General features: G+C 37.5%; 1 protein-coding gene across 3 annotated transcripts in view; it reads left to right on the plus strand.

Moving 5' to 3' along the window:
* ipcef1 (interaction protein for cytohesin exchange factors 1) overlaps positions 1-22,646 on the plus strand; it is a 315,976-nt gene that overhangs the window by 241,386 nt on the left and 51,944 nt on the right. For 2 of the 3 annotated variants that reach the window (XM_028797427.2, XM_028797428.2), the window contains exons 18-19: positions 10,614-10,786; positions 12,877-12,950. In XM_028797427.2, the coding sequence (XP_028653260.1) occupies positions 10,614-10,786; positions 12,877-12,950 (247 nt within the window). Of the gene's footprint in view, positions 1-10,613; positions 10,787-12,876; positions 12,951-22,646 lie in introns of those variants that run through there. The other variant, XM_051925198.1, reaches the window with a different exon arrangement.

Below are 22,646 nucleotides of genomic sequence, written 5' to 3' on the forward strand. Positions count from 1 at the left end.
GATAATGATTTAGTTTTACTGCATCACGTAAGAACTCTGAGAAACAGACATCTATATGTTTACTGACAATAACGTATTTAGTCACGTTTATGTTTCGCATAAGCTATTAAATTCAACAGAATTAAAAGTGTTTTGCTCCTGATTTTCTTTTGTATTCAATGTCTGGTGCATCACGTTGCAATGTCCAACAGCAGTCAGCAAGCATTGACGGATTCCAGTTGCCCTGGTATCGTTTTTCCATCGTAGCAATGTCTTGATGAAACCTTTTACCATGTTTGTCACTGACAGCACCGAGATTTGTGGGGAAGAAGTCCAAGTGTGAGTGGAGAAAATGAATCTTGAGTGACATGTTGCACTTCATTGTCTTGTATGCTTTGAAAAGTTTGTCTACCAGCTGAATGTAGTTTGGGGCTCTGTAATTGCCCAGAAAATTGTCAACAACGTCTTTGAAGGCTTTCCAGGCAATTTTTTCCAGCCCAACTAACAGATCTTCAAACCGCTTGTCATTCATAACATGTCTGATCTGGGGGCCAACAAAAATGCCCTCTTTGATCTTGGAGTCAGTTATTCCGTCTCAAATAACGAAAACCTTCGGCTTCCTTGTTCAGTGCTTTCATGAATTTCTTCATGAGTCCCAGTTTTATGTGAAGAGGAGGCAAAAATATCTTTGCCGGGTCGACAAGCGATTCATGTGCCACATTTTTCTGTCCTGGAACTAACTTTTTAAGGAGTGGCCAGTTCTGTCGAGAATAATGCAACTCTTTAGCACAGCTGTCCCATTCACAGATGAAATAACAGTACTTTGTATAGCCGAGCTGCAGTCCTAGTAACAGAGCAACAACTTTAAGATCTCCACAGATATTCCAGTTTACCCGCTATACTGGATGTGCTTCAGCAACAGTTCCATATTCTCATACGTTTCTTTCTTGTGTGCTGCATAGCCAACAGGTACTGAAGGATAAATGTTGCCATTGTGTAGCAGAACAGCTTTCAGGCTTAACATTGACGAATCAATGAAGAGACGCCACTCTTCTGGGTTGTAACCACAACCCAAGGCCGAGAACAATCCTTCAATGTCACAACAGAAACGGAGACTGTCGACTTGTGCAAAAAATGTGGTTCTATCATGATGTCGGCCTCGAAACACAGAAATTTTCGTACCTGGTGACCGCAAACACCATTCCTGCAGTCTAGAACCCAGCAGCTCGGCTTTTGCTTTTGACAGACCCAAATCTCTGACCAAATTGTTCAATTCGGACTGTTATCAGATGTGGATCGCCTGATGAGCACGGTTCAAAATCCGAGTCAATGTCACTGTCAGTACCCTGTATTGCAGTTTCTTCATCTGGTTCGTCAAAGGTCCAGTCCTTTGGTGGTTTTGGAATTGGAAGACTGTCGTCATGTGGCATGGGTGTCATTGCTGAAGGCAGATTAAGATATTCAATTGACTTGTTTTTGGCAGGGAAACCAGACACATTAGTCAAAAAGAAGTAACAGTCCGTCACATGGTCTGTTATGATCATGCCATATCATCGGAACAGCAAATGGCATTGTCTTTTGAGTGCCTCTGAGCCAGGCTCTCAGACTGACAGCACATGTCGCACAGCAAACGTGAGGCGCCCATTCCTTGTCTTGATCACCAATTTTGCAGCCGAAATACAGATGATAAGCAATCTTCACAAGAGAGGTCATCCAACGTCTCTGAGGCGCAAGTGTATATTCGCCACATATATAGCAGAATGTATCGTGGCTGTTACGACATTGATGAGACATATCGCCTGACACCAAAACGTCTATAGCATCAAGCTTGCTTACTGTTATATTGCTACAGATACTATATTTTACTATACTGATACTATACATACACACTGACTATCTATATTAACCAAATGAGCAGGATCGGTGTATGCAAGCCACCTTTATAGCATGCTGAGACAGCGTCAAGCTCGTTCAGACCTGCCCAGGATGTCAACTTCCACAGAACAGCTTCCAACCTGGCCTGATTCTATGCCTGGACATGCCCTGGCTGCACAAATTGTTGTTGATAAGTCACTTACGGGAGCGAAAATGTTTGGATACAAATATATGAGAAAAAATCATGACAAAACTGAAGATGTCTCTGAAATGGTACATGATGGGTAAATTTTGATGTGATATTCGTGATCAGCACCCAAAAATCTCAGAAACATCCAACATTGTTCAAGAAGCAAAAACTTTGTTGTGCAGTGTTATCAATTATGTTTGCTTCGAAAATAAACTCTTAACGATAATAGTGTTTTCATTCATACAATTCCAAATTTTTTATGGGAATAAGTTGTGTAGTAACACTGCTCATTTCCTCTGGGTTCATAAATGCAAACAGTTCCGTCCCATATAAGTAAAGTGAGTCATAGGAAGATAAGCTGGGTGTATATGGAGAGTTGTGTCACATGGTTGCAGCTGAGGTTATGTGCAGTGGGGGTGTTGCACCACAATGCTTATGATTGTATGTGTGTGTGTATGCATGCTGTTACTAGGGGTGTGTGTGTGTGTGTGTGTGTATATGCAGTTACTAGGAAAATGCAGAAGCGCTGTTAGCAGAGTGTAGAATGATATGACTTGGGACAAAAATAAGCACACTACTGACTGTCTTTGTGACTACGTGGTGCAAATGAGGCATGTCCAAAGTATGTCTTTTGCTTTGGTGTAATCATAATTTGTCTGTTGTTCTCTTTATTTCACTCATCTAATTCCATTTTGCATGCTTTTCTATCAAGGTGGGTACTATACAGTCGGAGACAGTTATTGGCGTTTTCAACCTCTTGGGCAAAAAAAAGCTTCTTTCAGAGTTTGGTTGAAAGCAAGTATTCAACAGATGCTCTGGATTTACAGTAAATCCTGTCCAAGAACTTTCAAATGTGCTACATTGTCCAGATATTATTCGATACCTGAGACACTGACTTAATTTAAACATGTAAGAGTCTGGAGTGCTCTGCCCCCTCCAAACTTTAATCCTAATCATGAAAAAACGCAATGGGAGTAAAAAAAAAAAAAAAAAAAAAAACCTCTAACCCAGGGGTAGTCAACCTTTTTATACCTACGGCCCACTTTTGTATCTCTGTTAGTAGTAAAAATTTTCTAACCGCCCACTGGTTCCACAGTAATGGTGATTTATAAAGCAGAGTTATAGCAAGTTAAAGCATATAATAATAACTAGCCATGTGCGCCCAACTACATTGCGTGTGTTAAAGTTGTCTGTGAAGGGCTCCCTGTTTAAACACGGCTGCCAGTCGTGAACTGGACCCTTCGTCGCACAGCATTATGATTTTTTATAAGGGAAACAAAATTACAAAACAAAACCCTTGGACATTGATTCGATAGGAACAGCCTACTCGGAATCACTGTCCGAATAGTAATTATGTGGTGGTGGAGGAGCATTTCTGCTTCTCTCCGTTCATAGTCCGTCTCGTTTTCATGATGCTGTCGTTTCCTCTCATGATCTCTTCTCAACCTTTCTCCAATCTCGCAGGTTGCTTTGTGGCAATCCAAAGAGTAAGGAAGAACCAATGCTGCTTTCTTGAACTCCAAACGCCAACTGATGGAAAATCACAGAAGTATGCCCGACTTATATACTCTGACTGAAGACTCCAAGAAGTGGGTGAACATTCGATTTGGACGAAGTGCTGCCAACGACAGTCGAAAGAAACCCAAAAAAACACAGTCTCGACAACGAAGCAGGTGTCGACGCCAGATCTAAACACAGAGTGGTGTCGACAGTGTTTGTAAACTAAAGTAACAACCAAGGTGTTGTGTATTCAGCCAGTACAAACAGCACGTAGTCTCCTTCAGTTCAATCCTCTTTAATCACACTCCAACCTCATCCAACGATCCTCCCCCTCACTTCCTCTCCTCCTCCATCACTACTGCCCTCTACTGAACACAGCAGGAACACCACACAAGGCAGTGAATTCGCGGACAAACAAAGATCAAGATCCAAATGAAGATTATATATAAAGATTACTTACCAAGTACTTTATGTCAGATTTTCGCTAAGTTTGGCAGATTTAACTATAGTAAGTTGTTTTATAAAGATTTATTCTATCTTTTTATTTATACTTTACATACATAGAAATTACATTAGTTAATTGAATTATTAGTGGGATCCCTGAAGCTGATGCTGGGAAACTAAATATTGAATATCCGGTTCAATTTTTGTGAGGAACAAACGAAGGTCTCCCCTTTCAGAACTATTCAGGCGGTTTCTTTCTTTGGTCATAATATGATTAACAGCACTAAATCCTGATTCCACAAGATATGAGGTAGGGAAAGGTATCAATAAACTGAATACCATTTTCCATATATTTGGATATAAGACCAGCATTTTTTTATTTTGCCATAGGTTTTCATATCCACCACTGTCGAATTTATGTTTACTTTCTTCATCATATCTAATTTCTAACAGTTCTTCTTGGCAAGTTGTATCAGCCTCTTCAATATTTGCGGTAAAAGGATTTTTCATCCAGTCATATACCTTCAATTTCAAAATATCTTCAAATCATTTCTCCATGTCCAATTTAAGTTCGTTGAGGTGGCTACTGAATCTGTCAATATCCTTTGGAGTTACATCATCTTTTATAGATGATAATTGAGGAAACTGATGAAATTCTCTCTTCAATTGATTATGACGAAGTAGTTCAAGTTTGTCAATAAATAATAGCACAATACTTTGGCAACCTATGAGTTTTATTATCTCCTTGAAGCTGCAAATTGACATAGTTAAATCTCTTGAAAATATCTGCCAAGTAAAAGGCATCATTCTTTACTGTTTTTAACTGTTGACACAGATTGGTCTCATTATTACTTTCAAAACATTGAATGACACTATCATATAATGCTACAAATCTAGCCAAAGATGTACCCTTTGACAGCCACCGAACTTCTGTGTGCAAAAGTAACTTAATAAAATCTTCATTATTGTCCTGGCAAAGTTGTCAAAACATTCTATCATTCTCTGCATTGGATTTGATCTTGTTTACGGCTTGAATTATTATAGTTAATGATGAATGGAGACTTGTACTTAGACGTTTTCCTACAAGATGTTGTCTGTTCACCACACAATGAATACATAAAACATTTGGCACTTCCTGCTTCAAATAAGCAACAAATCCACGATAGCGACCTACCATTGATGGTGCTCCATCAGTAGTGCATGCAACAATATTATTCAAAGGAATGTTATTTTTTGTAAAGTATGTTCTCACAGTATTAAATATAGATAATCCTTTTGTATCTGTGATGAGATTTATTGCGAATAGCATTTCTTCTCGTAATATTGTTTTCATCAAATTAGCGTACATATGCCATCAATAAAGCATCATTATCTGCAATGGTAGATTCGTCCAATTGCATGGAAAATGAAGAGTTTTGGAGAATATTTAAGTTTGTTTTCAACATTAACTGCCATTTCATCAATTCGTCGCTTTACTGTGCTATTGCTTAGGGGCAACGTTTTTAAAATTTGAGGTATATCCTGATGCATTACTGTTGAGATAAATTCTTTTATAGAGGGTATTATTACAGTTTCTCCAATATTATAGCTTTTACCACTTTTTGCAATTAATTGTGAAATGCGATAAGTGGCAATTAATCCATCTTCATTCGTTGTATGTTGTTTCTTAAATGATGCAACGATAGTTGAACGATTTTGAAATTTTTTATATATTTCCTGAAAATATTCAATGGGCTTGTCCTTGTCATTTGGATGCTTTGTAGAAAGATGTTCTCGCAATCGACTTGGCTTCATTGCCTCATTGGATAATGTTTTATGGCACAATAAACACATTGGATGTTGTTTATTTGCAACAGATTCTATGAAACCCATCTTCAGATACTCCGGCGAATAGCCACTTGCTTATTTATTTTTCTGAGACATGGGCTCACGATATTTCACAATATTTTGTTTGAAGCATGTGCTTGCTCTCAGAAATCTAACTATGTACTGACTTTAGTTTCGATTACATAACGATTTAGCTTCACTTACGTAACGTGAACAAAACTTATGCGCTTGAAGTCTGTTGCGTGGTCGCGACTTTTGGAAGGCTGCATGCTTTTCCGATCCAGTATGCGAGACGTCCTTCTCGTCTCCTGGCGTTGGTCAGGCAGGATCAGGCGTTCCGGTCGCTGGACAGCACAGCGTACGTTGGACGTGGATGGTCAGTCAAGGTGCTGGCTATCACGATCCCGCGAGGTTTTTGTCAGACCGTAATGTTGAAAGATATGTGGATCCAACAACAGCCGTTGGGAGTCAGGATCAGGATGTAGTAATCGTAGCTCCTCATTCATTGAAATGATGAATGTGTTGACAGAGTAACAAATGCTGGGTACCTCTAAGTTGAGGATTGCCGGACATTACAAGTTGAGCGAGAGTTTGTCGAGACGAGACTAAGTTAGTATCCGTGGTTGTGCGTTTTATAAAATTTTATGTAGTGGGTGTTGGCCAATGGCATCACTTCTTTGCGATCGGGGCGAAGTAGCGAGACATCGGCTAGTTTTGGCAGTCCAAGGGGGGGTTCCTAGAATGTCACCCTATTACCCTAAAATCTGGGAATCGAGACGAAAATATGAGTTAATTGGTGTCTCCATTGTCCGGCAGTTTCTGTCATAGAAAGAAGTGTCGAATCATGGAGTTCTTTGTCTACGGGGTAATAAAATGACGAACTGCTAGTTTTTGGGTGACAATAGTATGTAATCGCAGCGCCATTTGGTTGCTCCGCTACCGCCCACCATGAAAGCTGGAATGCCCACTAGTGGGCGGTAGGGACCAGGTTGACTACCACTGCTCTAACCACATGAATAGTGGTACAAATCTCAAATTTGAATCTACTCTATCTTAACAATTGCTGCATGAGACTTAATTGTTTTATCTCTTTAGACATAAAAACGGTTTAATATGTTCTAAATTCATAAAAATATTAAAGCTAGTAAGACCATTGGTAACACTTTAGGTAAACCAAAAATGTCAACAATGTGACATACTAACAAAACATCACGTTGGAGTGGTCTCAGGTGGGTTAACTGAGACCACTTTAATTCACTTCTTCATATTACATATTTAGTATGAGACCTGTCAATCTTTCATATTAACAAGTCATTTTACCATCATGTCAATATACCACACTTCACTGACATGAATAACCACTTTACTGATGTTTTTTTTTTTTTTTTTTTTTTGTTACGAAGACCAAAAGAAGCCTTTAAGCCCTTACTACATAAGAGTAAATGAGTAATAGATGCATTTTTACTGTACCTAAACTGAGTTACCAAACCATTTGTCACTAACATTACAATCAGTGTGTTATGTAATGTAAGTTGCTAAGTACAATTTAAAATATGTATACCAAATACTTATGTATACCAATCCTTTCTAATCCATAACTTTTGAAACTGGAAAATTATTTCTAGAGGGCAATACCTTTAAGTCAAGAAAGCACTTTGATAATATGCTTATCCTTAAAGCTGATACACAGCTTCTTGTATTCTAGAAAGTTGGTAAGGAAAATCAGCAAGTCGGGTTGGGAACTTCCCTTAAAGACACTCCTTAAAATGCTGGGGAATCAATGTAATTTGGTGGTTTATTACGGATAAAACACATTTACTATCGACGGTGGCTGGTGTGTGGTAGTTTACAGACGTAGTGTAAACCCCCCTAATTCAGGGTATTCATAAAACATTTACTTCATGAGGTAGAAGTACTTAATAAAAAACAAGAATAGTTGCGTGAAATATTAAAATGTGTGATTCAATTTAAATGTTTAAAGTCTAATTATTCTTGGTTATAATAGAAATAGAGGTCCATAGAGGGTTAGATCCCTAATAAAATATCAAAGTCAAAAATAAATTTTGTAATTCCTGACCTCCTCTAAAACGATAGCCCACATGCTTATATTTGAAAACTGTCTTTTTTTAACTTTGTGCAAGTGGCTCTTACAGGGCTAAGACACTGGTAAAGAAGCAAATATGAAAGGTATTGGTGATCAGAAACATTGAAATAGCATAAAATTACTCTCCACCTGCCTATAGATGGGCAAATAAAGTTCTGTAATAAATTATAACCAATCCCCATTTCTTTTCGAAGTATTTTTGATGAGGAATAACTTTTACCCGTCGTTGTCCATTAGGTGCTGAACCCCTGGGGTCTGTTGAAAGGCATACATAAACAACTTCAAGTCCTGATCATTTTTGCTGGTTTAATCTTTGTCATTAGGGGTGTAATTTCCTTCACAAAGTGTAGTCCAAAACTGGATTAAAAATGAGTGTTTTTTCAAGTCGAGAGGGCCAAAAATGGGGGGGGGGGGTTGAATGAATATTTAATCCTTCAACATTCAATGCCAAATTTCATCTTGCATAATTTATAAATATACCCAGATTCTCACCCCCCCCCCAGTGGTTTCAACATTTTCCAATTCTTTTTTTCTTAATATTATCCCAGTAGTTCAATAGTTAGTTGTATTTTCTGCCTTCATCTTTTCTTCAACTGAAAGAAAACTAACCCTTTATAATTTTCATTGCAAGCATGTTATCAGGAAGTGATACATTGGTCAGATGTAAGTAAGTAAAAATATATTTTTAGAGCAACTACGCTGATAAAAGTCACAAGGCACTGAACAATAAAACACAAAGAACATAGAACATTAAAACAGAATAAAATTAATATCAAAAAACAAAATAAGGCTAGCAAATATGCTTGTCTGAACAGATGCATCTAAAGCTGACAGTTCAGTAGATTCTGTCTAATCTCCACATGAACTTCTCTGCTTATGCTCCTGCGCTGAAGACTACTAGTAAAATCTGCTGTCATTCCAGCCACCTGTATAAAAGACACCGTTAAAAATGAGTTGCAGTAGCAACGGCTGTAACATTGCTATATTTTGATGCTGTTGATGGTGTTTTAAAACAAAACTTTTACTGTATCACTTTGAAAACTATTAATTTGGAGGAAAAATGCACGTAAGAAATCCTAGAAACCGTTAAAAATCAAGCTGGGGTATTAAGATAGGCCTTAAGTTTAATGATCGTGTATGCCACCAACTTTAAAGTTTGGTTCCAATAACCAGCAAGGTGTTAAAAGAAAGGAGCTCTTGCAGAATTGCCAAACTTATCAAGTTCTAAATAGACAAAGCCTTATAATATTCTACAGAAACAATTTTACGCACCATTCGGAAGTGGTAGATTTAAGTCTTCCTTAATATGCCCATTTTGGTCTTTTCTATTGAAGAAATTGGGCTTTCAAGTCAAGCTTGAACTGAACAATATTCCAGTGCAGTATCTGGGTGTGGGGGGAAAAAAAGAGATTGCTAGAGTAGGCCTCATAGATGCTAGATGCTGTCTGTGCATTTTGCATATTCTCCATGTCAGTTTTAACTTTCCTTTCATGCTTCTGAAGATGTGTGTGGCTGGTTCATTGCCAATTCCACATTGGACAGGAGTGTGCCTGTGTGTCCGAGACAACCCTGCTATGGACTGGTGCAAGGATGACCCTTGTTTGGCTCCCAGTTCTGCCAGAATATTAGGGGGTTGATATGCTGGGGTGTGATTTGTTGAATGTGACACCAGTTAACTGCTACTGCATCAGACAGAATCAAGTTTGTAATACAACACAAGGAGGAACATCAACACTACAACTATCTATATTACTATATGTAATGGGGTGGCTTAATCTTGTTGTTGGAAGGCCATGGTAGTTGCAGATTTTCACTCTAACTAGTTTAATTAGAAGTCAATAACTGTGGCTAATGGAGTATACTATCCTCTCTTAGGTGTAGTAAAATGTTTGTTCACTTCAGAAGCCCGTAACTGCTGCTTTTGTCCCTAATTGTTTAGAAATATACCATTTTTGTCTCTATTAATCAACTAACAACAATGTGATATAGGGAACAAACCCAGCTGTGTGCTGTACAGTCAGTTACTATAATAAAACATTTAGGAACAAAATGTGTGGGTCTGCTCCCTAAAATGATGCCCTTAAAAGGGGAAAAAAATAATTTTCAAAAAGCCCGACATGAAAGAATAAGAATCCCAAGAACCTGTTGAATTAAATGAATAGCATTACAAATGAACAGTTAATTATTAAGAAACTGGTCAAAGCAAAAATGTGTCCTCCAATGAGTGTATTGTTGCAAACGCACACCGAGGAAATCTGAGCATCTCCAAAATGTTTAGAAATAAACCAAAACTACCCATCGAGGTTTTAAATTTCTTGTCCCCCCCTTTTTTTTTTTTTTGTGTGGTGGTGGTTCAGTTGACTCCCTTGTTTGACTAATGTACATCTTACTCCAGTTGCCTCCCTGTTCATCTTCATTTTCCTTCTGGTTTGTAGCACCTTGCAATGTGCATGCACTTTACAGAAGTGTCCTGGAACTAAAATTAAGAACTGCACCCTAATCTCATTTTAATATTCTGATGCACTACAACAAAGTGCCGACTCAGGCTTTTAGATCTTAGTAAATCTTTTCTGTTTTAGGCAACCAAAGTGCATATTCTAAAGCGTAAGTGATTGTATTAGGTACAGCAGGTGTGAAAATTCAATAGCTCCACACCTAAGATTTATTTAGTTATCTCTCTCTTTCTGCCCATAGATGATACAGAGACAATGAGCCGACGAAGGATTTCGTGTAAAGAATTGGGACAGCCTGACTGCCAGGGCTGGCTATACAAGAAGAAGGATAGCAAGGGTTTCATTGGAATAAAATGGAAAAAATTCTGGTTTATGCTCAAGAGGACCTCTCTTTACTGGTATACAAATCAGATGGTGAGTGGATTATGTAGTTTGATGGTAAACTTTGTTAGTTGTTCTCTTTTGACTTGTCTTAAATTGGAGTTTTGGGGTTGGTGATTTGCAAACTGTGGTACTTTGGGAATTTATAAAATTAAACAAGGGATGTGGAGGCTATGACCTGAAGAAAACACTGAAAATCTAACAATTCCTGATGTGTGCCCACTGAAAACGTGGTGTCAGTATGAGAGCTCTTCCTTAACAAAGAAGAAAGTGGATATTTTCATGGACAGTGAAGCAGTACTAATGCAGTGGTGACCATTTCCCAAATCCATGCAAGAAAGGCATAATTATGTATCGAATTGTCCTGTTTTTGAGCAAATCCAGTGATGACTGATGTAATGAATTAGTCACTACTGCATTTTTCTATATTTGACCAGATGGCTAAAATTTCCAGTTGTACACTACTAGTGGTCACCACTGTGCCGAAGCCAGTCTGATAGTGGTGCCATTGGAAAGTGTCCGTCTGTGTTGTGTGTGAGATGATGGTCATCTGCTGCTTTCATACCCGATCCACAATGTGAAGATCTGTGACTGTGCTACTTTTTGAACTGGATGACATGAAAGTACTTGAATATGTACAGTTTTGGAAAATGCATTGTGAATCAAATGGTGCTCTGGTAGCAGAATTGTAAATCCTGTAAGATTAGCTAGATTTCTATACCATTTTTCCTAACTGTACAAGGCTGTATTCCAGCTGCACTTTTGCATATTCCACTATCTCGAGGTTATAATTAACGAAAGCTCCTTCTGCCCTGCACACTCTAGACTGTTTTAGCATTAACATATGTTTCCTGCCTCAATGAATTTGTAACACTGCTTGTCATCCAACATATCAATGCAAAGCCCTGTGACAACACTAGTAGTGATGTGTGAATCCCATGCTTTATAAAATTGGACAACTCCTGTACTAAGCATTGGCCTGGTTTTTTGTTTCGGCCTCCTTATGAATTGTTCTTGGCTTACTACAGCTGCAAAAATGCTGCTGCTGGCTCAATAGTTACCAGTTTTGATGGCAGACTTGTTCAGGAACTATAAATATTTCACTGAGTAAATACGGAGCTGTTAGGTTTTTTTTTTTTTTTTTCCCTACTTCTCCTTCCTGTAGATGCTTCCCTTTTTGCAGCCATATTTGAACCTCTAATGCTTTTGAACTTGGACCACATAAAAGTGTTTAACTCTGACTTAAAGAACGCTTTTGTGAGATCAGTCTAGACAAAATAGTTTCAGACGAAGCAAATGAAAGACCAGAATGGTGTGGCTTTGTGTCTATGTCACTGGACCCGAAACCACATGGTTGCAGATTCAGTCTCTGCTTCTGTTTTGTTGTGCGTCTCCAAAGCATGTGCTGCTTCTGGAAAAATATAAATAGGACTATAGCCTGTATTTGTAAAAGCAGCTTCTAATACTATGCATTATAGAATATTATATAGAAAAAGGTAGGGTACATAATTTATTTTTAGAGCAAATTTACGTAAAAAGAATTTAGCTCAAAGCGCTTTACAAGATGTCAAAGAAAAAAATTTAAAAATTTTATGTAAGAATAATAACGGATAAGTAACAGAAAATAAACAAGTAAAATCCATACAAGCTTATATAACGTTGATATGTAATTAGTAGAAAAGTAGTGTCGTTATATACCACATCATATTGTAAGTCTCTAGAGAGGAGTACAATAAGATCAGATGGCTTGGAGGACAGAAAAAAAAAACAAAAAATATCCAGTTAAGATAGAGAAAAAGAAAAACAATCTTTCAAGGGTTCCAAGGCTAAAAGGCTGCTTTATTTGACCCTGGCTTGAATTTAGTGCTGCCATGGTAGATACTGACTTCCAATGAATTCTGTAAATTTCACTATATTCTATATTTTCACTAATCTGAAGACTGGAAGTGGCAAAAAAATGAAATGCTTGTCAGGATGTTAATTGTATAAACGCACAGAGTTAAAATTAAATTTTATGTATAACCACTAATACTGTATATAGTTCCAGGAATAAGGATGTTCAATTTGATGAATGCATATGATGACAAAAACGTTGAAGTATGTCAAATTTACCCTATTTACAGGCGGACAAAGCAGAAGGATTCATCAACCTCACGGATTTCATAGTGGATCGGGCCACAGAGTGCAAGAAGAAGCAGTAAGCATCGTTTGTCTTTTAATTCCCATTTCAGCTGAAGTGGGTTTTTTACAGTATGTGAATTTAGACTGGAAATTATAATAACACATTGGTTTTCGTCATTCTTTTCGTTATCTACAGTATCAAAATGAAAATCTTGGTTTTTATATATTTTGGAAATATTCTTCTGTTAATACTTCAGTCTTGCTCTTTCTGAAAAGCTTTTCATTAGGATGTTCATACTGTTTTCATTAATACTCCTAAAATATGTATTTTATGATCACAAATTACAGATTGCAGCTGTGAGGCATCCTATGAAACCTAAGATGATTGCCACCCCCCAAACCCCCATCCTACAGACTTACAGATTAGGTTAACTATACACTCTAGGTTGGATTGGTGCCATGTCCAGGACAGTGCTAGGACAGACTTCAGTCTCCCTTGCCTCTGAAGTGGATTAAGTTCAGAAACTGATGGATTGATAACTGATTATTACAATAACTTATGACTACATATGTATATTAGTTGTGTATCACCTTGTCAAATACTTTTGTTATTGCCAATATTTTAGTACCTATGGAATACTGTGTACATTTAGCTTAATTTTATTGATTTAAAAATGTCATGAGTGACAATTTCATGACCTTAGACTAGATTAAGTACGTATGAAGATGTACACTGCCTGGCCAAAAAAAAAAGTCACCACCAAAAAAAAAAAAGGTCACACACTCTAATATTTCGTTGGACCGCCTTTAGCTTTGATTACGGCACGCATTCGCTGTGGCATTGTTTCGATAAGCTTCTGCAATGTTACAAGATTTAGTTCCATCCAGTGTTGCATTAATTTTTCACCAAGATCTTGCATGATAGGTGCATCACTTCATCTGCCTCTCTTCTTACCCTGATGCGCCCATCACTCTGGAACAGGGTAAATCTGGACTCATCAGACCACATGACCTTCTTCCATTGCTCCAGAGTCCAATCTTTATGCTCCCTAGCTAATTGAAGCCTTTTTTTCCGGTTTGCCTCACTGATTAGTGGTTTTCTTACGGCTACACAGCTGTTCAGTCCCAATCCCTTGAGTTCCCTTCGCATTGTGCGTGTGGAAATGCTCTTATTTTCACTATTAAACATAGACCTGAGTTCTACTGTTGTTTTTCTTCGATTTGATTTCACCAAACGTTTAAGTGATCGCTGTTCACGATCATTCAGGATTTTTTTCCGGCCACATTTCTTCCTCGAAGACGATGGGTCCCGACTATCCTTCCAGTTTTTAATATTACGTTGGACAGTTCTTAACCCAATTTTAGTAGTTTCTGCAATCTCCTTAGATGTTTTCTCTGCTTGATGCATGCCAATGATTTGACCCTTCTCAAACAGACTAACATCTTTTCCACGACCACGAGATGTGTCTTTCGACATGGTTGTTTAAGAAATGAGAAGCAACTCATTGCACTCATCGCCCATGCAGTAATTATCCAATAGGAGGCTCGTACCTATTTGCTTAGTTAAATCCAGGTGGCGACTTTTTTTTTGGCCAGGCAGTGTATGAATTGAGTGGTGTGATGGTTCAGAGAATAATCACCCTTGCCTAACGGCTCCAAGGATAAGTTTCATAGTCTCTGTCTATGTGGAGTTTGCCCTTCTCCCAATGTCTGCTTCCTTCTTGCAATCCAAAAAAACATGCAGATTATGTTGAATTGTGTCTCTAAAGAGAGCTAGGATGTGCCCTGTGGTTGACTGGAACCCAAGATAGAGTTGCTTTATATAATCTGATGCTAGCAAAAAAAATCATCGGATAACTCTGCGTAGAAAATGGGGATTCATTAAATGGCTTGATAAATGGAGAGAAAAAAAGAGTAGTGGGTCATTTAAAAAAAAAAAAAAAAAAAAACCATCAGACTATTTTGTCTAGCAGTCCTTCGAATGGTCATTTTGTCATTTGGCAACACAATGTTAATCCACTGTAACAGCACGTGGGGATGCTGCAGTGGACTTTCCTGTTTTTGAAGGTTATTTGTTCTTTGGCTTCCACCAGTTGTTGCAAAGAATCCTCATCCCTGCACAACGTTAAACTGGATAAGTGGACTAAAGGAAAAGCATAGACAGTGAAGTTTAAATGTCAAGTTTATAATATGTCTGCAATTTTTTTTTCTAGTCGATTCTTCTCATGTAGTCCCCTTTGAAGGCACTGTAAATCTGAAGAACTTTTATACATATAGTTGGATACCATGTTAAATCTGTTTATTTATAGCTGCAACACATTGAAACTACCTAATACGGCTGTCTTGTAGCGTTGTTTCTTGATACATTTTTTCTTCTTAAACACTAAAAGCAAAGAGTCTAAAGTGCCATATATTCTGTATGCACTAACTATAAGTTGAAGTTGTTGACTTTTTTTTTTTTTTTTTAAGTCTTAAAATTTGGATTGTTTGCTACAGAAGAAGGTTGTGAATCACAGAGTACCAAAACTAAGAGATCAGAAAACAAGTTTGACAAACCACAAGGTGGTGTTTTTCAGTTTATGCATCACAAGCTTTCCAAATAAACTCCGTTCTTCACCACAGTATACAATCCTGCAGGCTCCGAATGAATTAGACAAATGTGGTCTGTGGTTTTATAAGAGCTGCCAGGAAATGATGTTCAGGTAGAGGTGAGGACACTGTTGCTTAATTTCTGGCGGCATGTGTGCATCTATCAATTATAATATAGTGAAGGAAACAAGGGGGCTTTCCATCTGTGATTTTGTGTCAAGCTTGGCATCAGATTTTTAGTGACGGACAAGCTATGTCATTGAAGAACATAGAAATATATCTGTTGGTATACACGAAGCATGTAAACATCTAGATGATCAAGTGTTTTAATATGAAATATTTTTTATTTAAAACGAACATTCATATTGCACATTGAAATGTGTGGAATTAGTCACTGCCCTGGGATTCTTCTGCAACTATTCATTGTAAAACAGACATCTCAGTGATATGGCAGAACATGCAAACTCATCTTCACAAGTTAGCAATTTTAGGTTTAGACATCTTGGGCCAAAATTAATGGCTTTGCTAGCCATCTTAAGTAATCTTTTTTTTTTTTTTTTTTTTTTTTTTTTTTTTGTCTTCCTCTCTTACTGATCTTCACGTGGCCGTCTTGGTAGTAACCATGTATAATTTGTTTACTACTTTAAATTGTATTTCATTACAAATCAACGTTTTGTGTAATTTTCTGAAAATTACATTGCAGTTTTCCCCTCATGCTTACATTTGTTACCTTTTAATCTCATGTCAGAAAATCTGTTTGTTAGTAAAACTGACTTAGATGCGCATGACTGTGGCCTCTCTTACATCCGTCCCTGGGTCCCCCATACAACTCTTGTGCATATTAGACATGAGGACTTTCCTTCACTTATTGTTACTAATATGTGATAATGAACACTCCCTTGTCAAAATCCTCATTGAAATTTTAATAACTTGCTTTAGTGACATGGCTATTGAGGATGGAAATTCGAGATATGTAGAAAAGGGCTAGAGCAAAATGCCATGAAAATCCTGAGTAAAGACGGAGTCTTTGAAGACCATTCTATAATGAAGAAAGTTGAGGAATGCTTACTAAAAGACAGACTCAAAGGTGAATTAGTAGGGAGTATGCCAAGAAGAGTAACCCAAACAATGTTGGTGGTTTTTTTTATTCAGACTTTGCTACCTCTACCCATATTGATATATCCAAAGTGAAATACCAAAACGTTAATGGCTGTTTTAGCCTGGTTTGGCTGGATTTGTTCCTATACAGTCCACATATTTATGGTTAACAATCTTGAAGCTCTTAAAAGTTAATTTTGGTCAAGAATCCTCAATCTGTCAGGCATATTTTTAAGTATAACAGATTGCTCTATTAGACCTTTTTGATATTAGTTTTTGTTAGTGAGAGCATAGAAGAAAAGATTTAGCTGCTTAATTTGTATCTTCCTTACTTAAGGGAACTTTATGATTGTAAAATTAACAAACCAAAAACCTGCAGGTTTTCCGTGAGCTGTTTTATATGCCTTTTTATTATTTTAATTCTACCATCTGAGATCTCCACAGGAAATATTGTTTCCAGTTTTTACTTTCAATAAAAATGTCTCCCATGGAGCGGGTTGGACTTTTTTTTTTTTTTTCTCCCCCTAGTTTACTCCTTACCTGTTTCCACCTATGCCCCATGTTCTAACATCGGTCTTTAGCCCTTCATAATTTCAGATATACTTCTCTCATGGGCTTGTTCTGATGCTGTTATAAGCTTCTAAATACTTTAATCATGTAGACCAACACGTGCATATAAAAGTAAACACTTGACCAGTGTTAGTGTGAGTGTGCTCTAGAATGGACTAGCACCTTGTTCCAGATTGGGTCCTGTCTAGTACTTTGGGTACCATGACATGAGAATTAGAGATGAACCTGTCCCTCACAAAGCTTGATTTTACAATGCAGTATCCTTGTGTGTAGAAAATAAATTCTGAACTATTAATTCATTTTCTGTATCTGTGCTACTTTTTTCTTGTTACCATTGAAGGGAGCTACGGCCCATTTTGGTAGCATCTGTTACAAGATAGAAATGTAACCCCACAATCGGCCAATTTGAAAAGTTAATGGATATGTTTTTGTGATGTGGGAGGAATAGTAGAGAGATCACAAGCAAAGATGGGAAGAATGTGGTCGGCATCTAAGTACTTGGTGTCATCATGGCACAGTGGTGGGGTGGAGGGGGTGGGGTGGTGTTTTGCAATATTAAATGCAGGAAGTTCTGAGGTTTAATTGCTAATCTTGACTATAGGCTGTTAATTCATTTTTTTCACCCTTATTTCTACTGTAGTTCTTTTACTTAACCCCACCCTCAAGAAACACATACACACATTAAAGTGCTATGGCATCCCTTTACCAAGTTTTCATCACTGGCTGTCTCCCTGTAGTGGTTGTATGGATGTATTGCTTGTATAGCTGTACTTGCAAATCCAAGGAAGCTTAGATGAAGACATGTTAGTTGTTTTCATATCTCCTGCATCTGGAATGCAGGCAAGTTAAGAGACTTTAACACGATCATTAGCAATTAGGCCACACTGCCTGATGATTATATCAAGACAACTGGTTTCTTCTTATTCTTATGACAAATACAATTTGTTTAAATGTTTTGATTTTCATCAAATTCAATGGCATGATGTTTGTTTTGGTACCACAAGGTGATTCACATCCACACCCACGAAGTACAAGGGAATCTAATTAACACTTCAATCCTGTCCAACTGGATGAAGTTTCAAACAGGACAAAGGTGATTCTGCAGTTATTAAGAATCTGGCCAAGAGACTGTCTTCAGCAGGACATTGTGCCAGTTCAGTACAGTTTTATTCATTCTTGGCCTCACTATTTTAATTGTAAATGTGAACCAATTCAGTTTTCAGGAATTAGTATTATGCCATTCATATTTACTAGATTTATTTGAAAACACTAAAGTGTATAAATTGTGGCATATCTCTCTATTATATAAAAAAATACTTTCAAATCCCGAAACTTTGTGCCAAGAGATTTAACCACACCCAGGGCTGGAAATAAGAAAGAGTAAATGACAAAGTAGAACGTCGTAAAGAGGTTCAAAAATGTTGGTGCAATACACATGCAGAGCAGGTTAGAGATAATGAAAGTACTATAATTAGAAAGTCTCAAAAAATGTTAGTAAAGATTACATTAGCACAAACAAATGGAAATTATTACTCTGTGAAATAACAGAAGAGCGAAAAAAGATTGAATATATTGTTTGGATTTAAACTTTAAGTCGGAAACTTGTAGATCGTCTAATTTGTGTTGCTATAAGGGAAGAGTAGTGTTTCTTCCCAATGACGAATTTAAAGATTTGTTGTTTGGTTGAAAGTGAAATCCACTGTACGTGAGGGACAGTGTCACGAAGTAGGATAAATTAGGTTTTCTAGTGTCTAAAAAGTTAATTGGGAAAATATACAGAAATGATTACTGCTATTCTCTCTGATAAAGAATGCCTGACTGTTCTTCTAGATGATGGTCCATCTGTGAAAGGAGCAGACAAGAGTGGAGAAAGTCTGATATGGTGTGCTTAAATGTTATAGTTGTCCTTGGGTAATACAGGAATTAAGGACACAAAAAAGTGGTCAGTGTTTCATGTTCTCTTTCACGAATCCTCGATGGATGAAGGTGCATATTAAGAAAACTCAATAAACCTAGGCTACTCAAAAGGAAATAAACGGCCACAGTGGTGATCCACCTGGTTCACCGTAATGAAATACTTTTGTTTGCTTATAACTTTACAGCCATAATTAGCGACCACCACCCCCATCCACTTCTGTAAGAATGAGGGCAGCACTTCACACTGGCTGATTCTGGTGAGATGTAATCACTAGGTCTAGATTTCTTTAATGTTTATGGAAATTGTGAGTCAGACTATTTTCAAGACCTAACCCTTTTTTCTCCTGTTTTGAGTGCATTTTACTCCCTGCTTCTTGCAAAAAAATAAAATGAAAGTTGCTCAGTAATAACACTTCGACAAGATGAATTCACTCACATCTGAGTTACCTTTTTAAATTTTTTTATTTTTAAATCAGAAATTTAAAGGAATATAACTAGGTAGTTTTGAAGATGCTTGTATACAGAAACACATCACATACAAGTAATATGAATGACATAAGCTAAATATACATTATAAACCGTTGCAGAGTAGTGCAGTTTTAAAGGAGATGCATTTGTATAGTGTGTGTATATACAACACACACACTCACTCACTTTCATACAGTATATCAAAGAATACACAAATAAGCCAGTCTTCCATGCTTAAGTATTGGTTTAGAAGGGCTATGGAAAGTAACTGTTAAATGTCTGTTGGTTTTAGTGGATCTAAAGCATTTACCAGAGGGAAGTGTATGGAACAAGTGATGGTCTGAGTGAGGTGAGTTTGTGGTAATCTTTTTGACATGGTTAGTAATTGTGACACTGCATGCATACAATTCTGCCATAGATGGAAGAGCACAGTTAATTATTTTCTCAACAGAGCCCACAACAAGCTGTAGTTTTATTTTTGCATTGGACCGTTGCAGTATCAAACCAGACAACAATGGAGAATGTGATTACACATTCAATTATGGCTTTGTAGAATTGTACTAGGATGGGCTGAGAAATATTTAATTACTTAGTTGGAGTAAAAAGTACTTATGCTGCTGGGCCTTTTTAGTGATGGAAGTGGTGGTAATGTCCCAGCTGAGAGTGTTTGTGATAGTTATGCCTAAATAATTGCAGGATTCCATCATATTGACTGTAGAATCATTACACTCTAGTGAGAAGACTTGTAATTGCTGTTTGTGAAAGTTGATTACCATTTCCTCTACCGTGTTGGTATTTGCTACCAGGTTATTTATAGTGCACCAGACCAGACAAGTCACCCACTTTCTGTGTGCTGTTTCATTCACATTAATAATTTGTTCAGTAATGTTGGCATTAATGGCAAACTTAATGATTTTTACTGAAGAATCAGTGGATCCACGGTCACTGGTGTACAAGAAACACATTGGGATGGGGACACCACTTTGAAGGGCACATGTGTTGATATAGAGACAGTCTGAGAGGTGGGAGCCCATCTGAACATACTCTTTACAGTTTATCACAAAACTGTAAATCCATTTACAGATGAAAATATTCAGTTGTTTGTAGATGTTTAGTTAACCACAGTTCAGGGGAAATAGTAATATTTGAACTTGTCACTGCTAAAAATGCATTTTAAAAAAGGTGACAAAAGTAAGAAACCTAATTAGAAATTGCAACTACTGATATAAAAATACTGAATAAAACCAGTTTTTACGCTTTGAACTCTGAGGCCATGAGGCGGCACTAGTCCAGTTTTATGGATTCACATTCCGTATGTACTGTATGGCGTCCCTGTGTCCATATTGGTTCTTGGAGTATGCTATCTTTCCTCCCACATGCTGTTAGGCTGAATGGTGACCCTCTGCTGGTCCAGTATGAGGGATTGTGGATCAAGGACCACAGAAATCGCCTGCGGCAAATGGGACCTGGATAGGTAGGATTGATAGGTGGTTGTTTCACAGAGATTGCTGCAGAACTCCATATTACAGTAGGCAGCAAGGTATTTGGTAATGTGATTCATTCAAAGCAGACTTAGAATTGATATAAATCATGATTCTGTATTAGCATCAGAGTCTAAAATTAGAGCAATCTTGTCATAAAATGAACTTGAATAAATGTCTGCCAACTAGAAGCAGTAAAGGTTACTCATTACATTTACTCACTCAAAAACACTGTCCTAATTTGTTCTCTGTCCATTATCTTTTAAGCAAGTATAAGTTAAAAAAGAAAAAATTGATTCATTCTGTTTCATCGTGGCTTAGCTCTATCACATAATTTGCAATTTTTTTTTCAGTTTCTTAGTATTTCTCTTAAGCTTGAACTTAATGCAATGTGAAAAGCACATAAGGCTGAGTGTTGCTTAGTACTGATAATGCAGTAGCGATATGCAGATGGAGACACCATTGGCTTTTTTAGAAATACAAGGCAACAATAAACATAGTTGGTATATTTCATATAGACCATACATTGAAATTCTTTTATGCAACCTTAACCAACATACACCACACTGTCAATTTCTGGCAGCCAAATCTTGCTCCATAAGTTGTGTAAAATACTGTATAACATCACATTCAATAGTAATGAGCATACATTTTCATGATATTGATGCTAAAATTAGTTTCATATGCAATTTCGCACTGCCACAAAGTTGACATACCTTCCTTCATGGGTCAATTATGCAAATTTCACTGGTCACAAAACAGAAGAATGGTTGACTGCCCCAGATCCAGAGTCTAGATTGTCAATGTAAATATACAACGTATGTCTGCTCCACAGTGGACTGACATCCTGTCCAATTCTCACTCCTGACTTATGCTTAGTTCTGCCTCCATCCCCTGTGACTCTGAAGCAGGTTTGAAATGAATGAATGAATGTATGTTTAAATTCATATTTGTGAAATCAATATTTTAGACAAAAAAATATTTGGGAAGAACTACTCATGCAGTGAGGACTGTTGGGCAAAGATTAATTTAACTATTATAGCCTCTAGAGCACGGGGTGTCAAACTTAGACCCTGGAGGGCTACAGAGTCTGCAGGTTTTTGTTTTAGCCACTTTCTTCATTAGTAACTTCTGCTAATTGAACAGACTGCTTTTGGTTAATTTTAATTAACTTGGACCTCTTAAATATCATGTCATATTCTAACCCACTTAATCTAGACCAGGGTCATGGACTTTTCAGCCAATCCCAGCTAGCATATGGTGCAAAGTAGGCACAAACCCTGAATGGGATGCCAGTCCATTTTAGGGCAGAAAACACACACCAATGGCAATGTAGCATTGCCAATTTTCCTAACTTGCATGCCTTTGGACAGTGGGAGGAAAACACAGCAGCCAGAGGAAACCCATGAAGACACACTGAGAACATGCAGACTACATGTACGGAGGAAGTGGGATGCAAACCCTGACATCCTTACTGTGAGATAGCAGCACTACCACTGCACCACCGCGCGACCCACCCCTTGTTAGGTTTTTTTATTTTCTTTATTAACTAGCAGTTAAACAGAAATGAGATGCAAAGTGAGCCAACATACAACCAGCTAAGATGGAGGACCTCTAAATCCAACCAATTTCTTAATTAGAAGCCAATT

Source organism: Erpetoichthys calabaricus, chromosome 3 (assembly GCF_900747795.2).
Source record: "Erpetoichthys calabaricus chromosome 3, fErpCal1.3, whole genome shotgun sequence".
In the NCBI taxonomy this organism is placed as follows: Eukaryota; Metazoa; Chordata; class Cladistia; order Polypteriformes; family Polypteridae; genus Erpetoichthys; species Erpetoichthys calabaricus.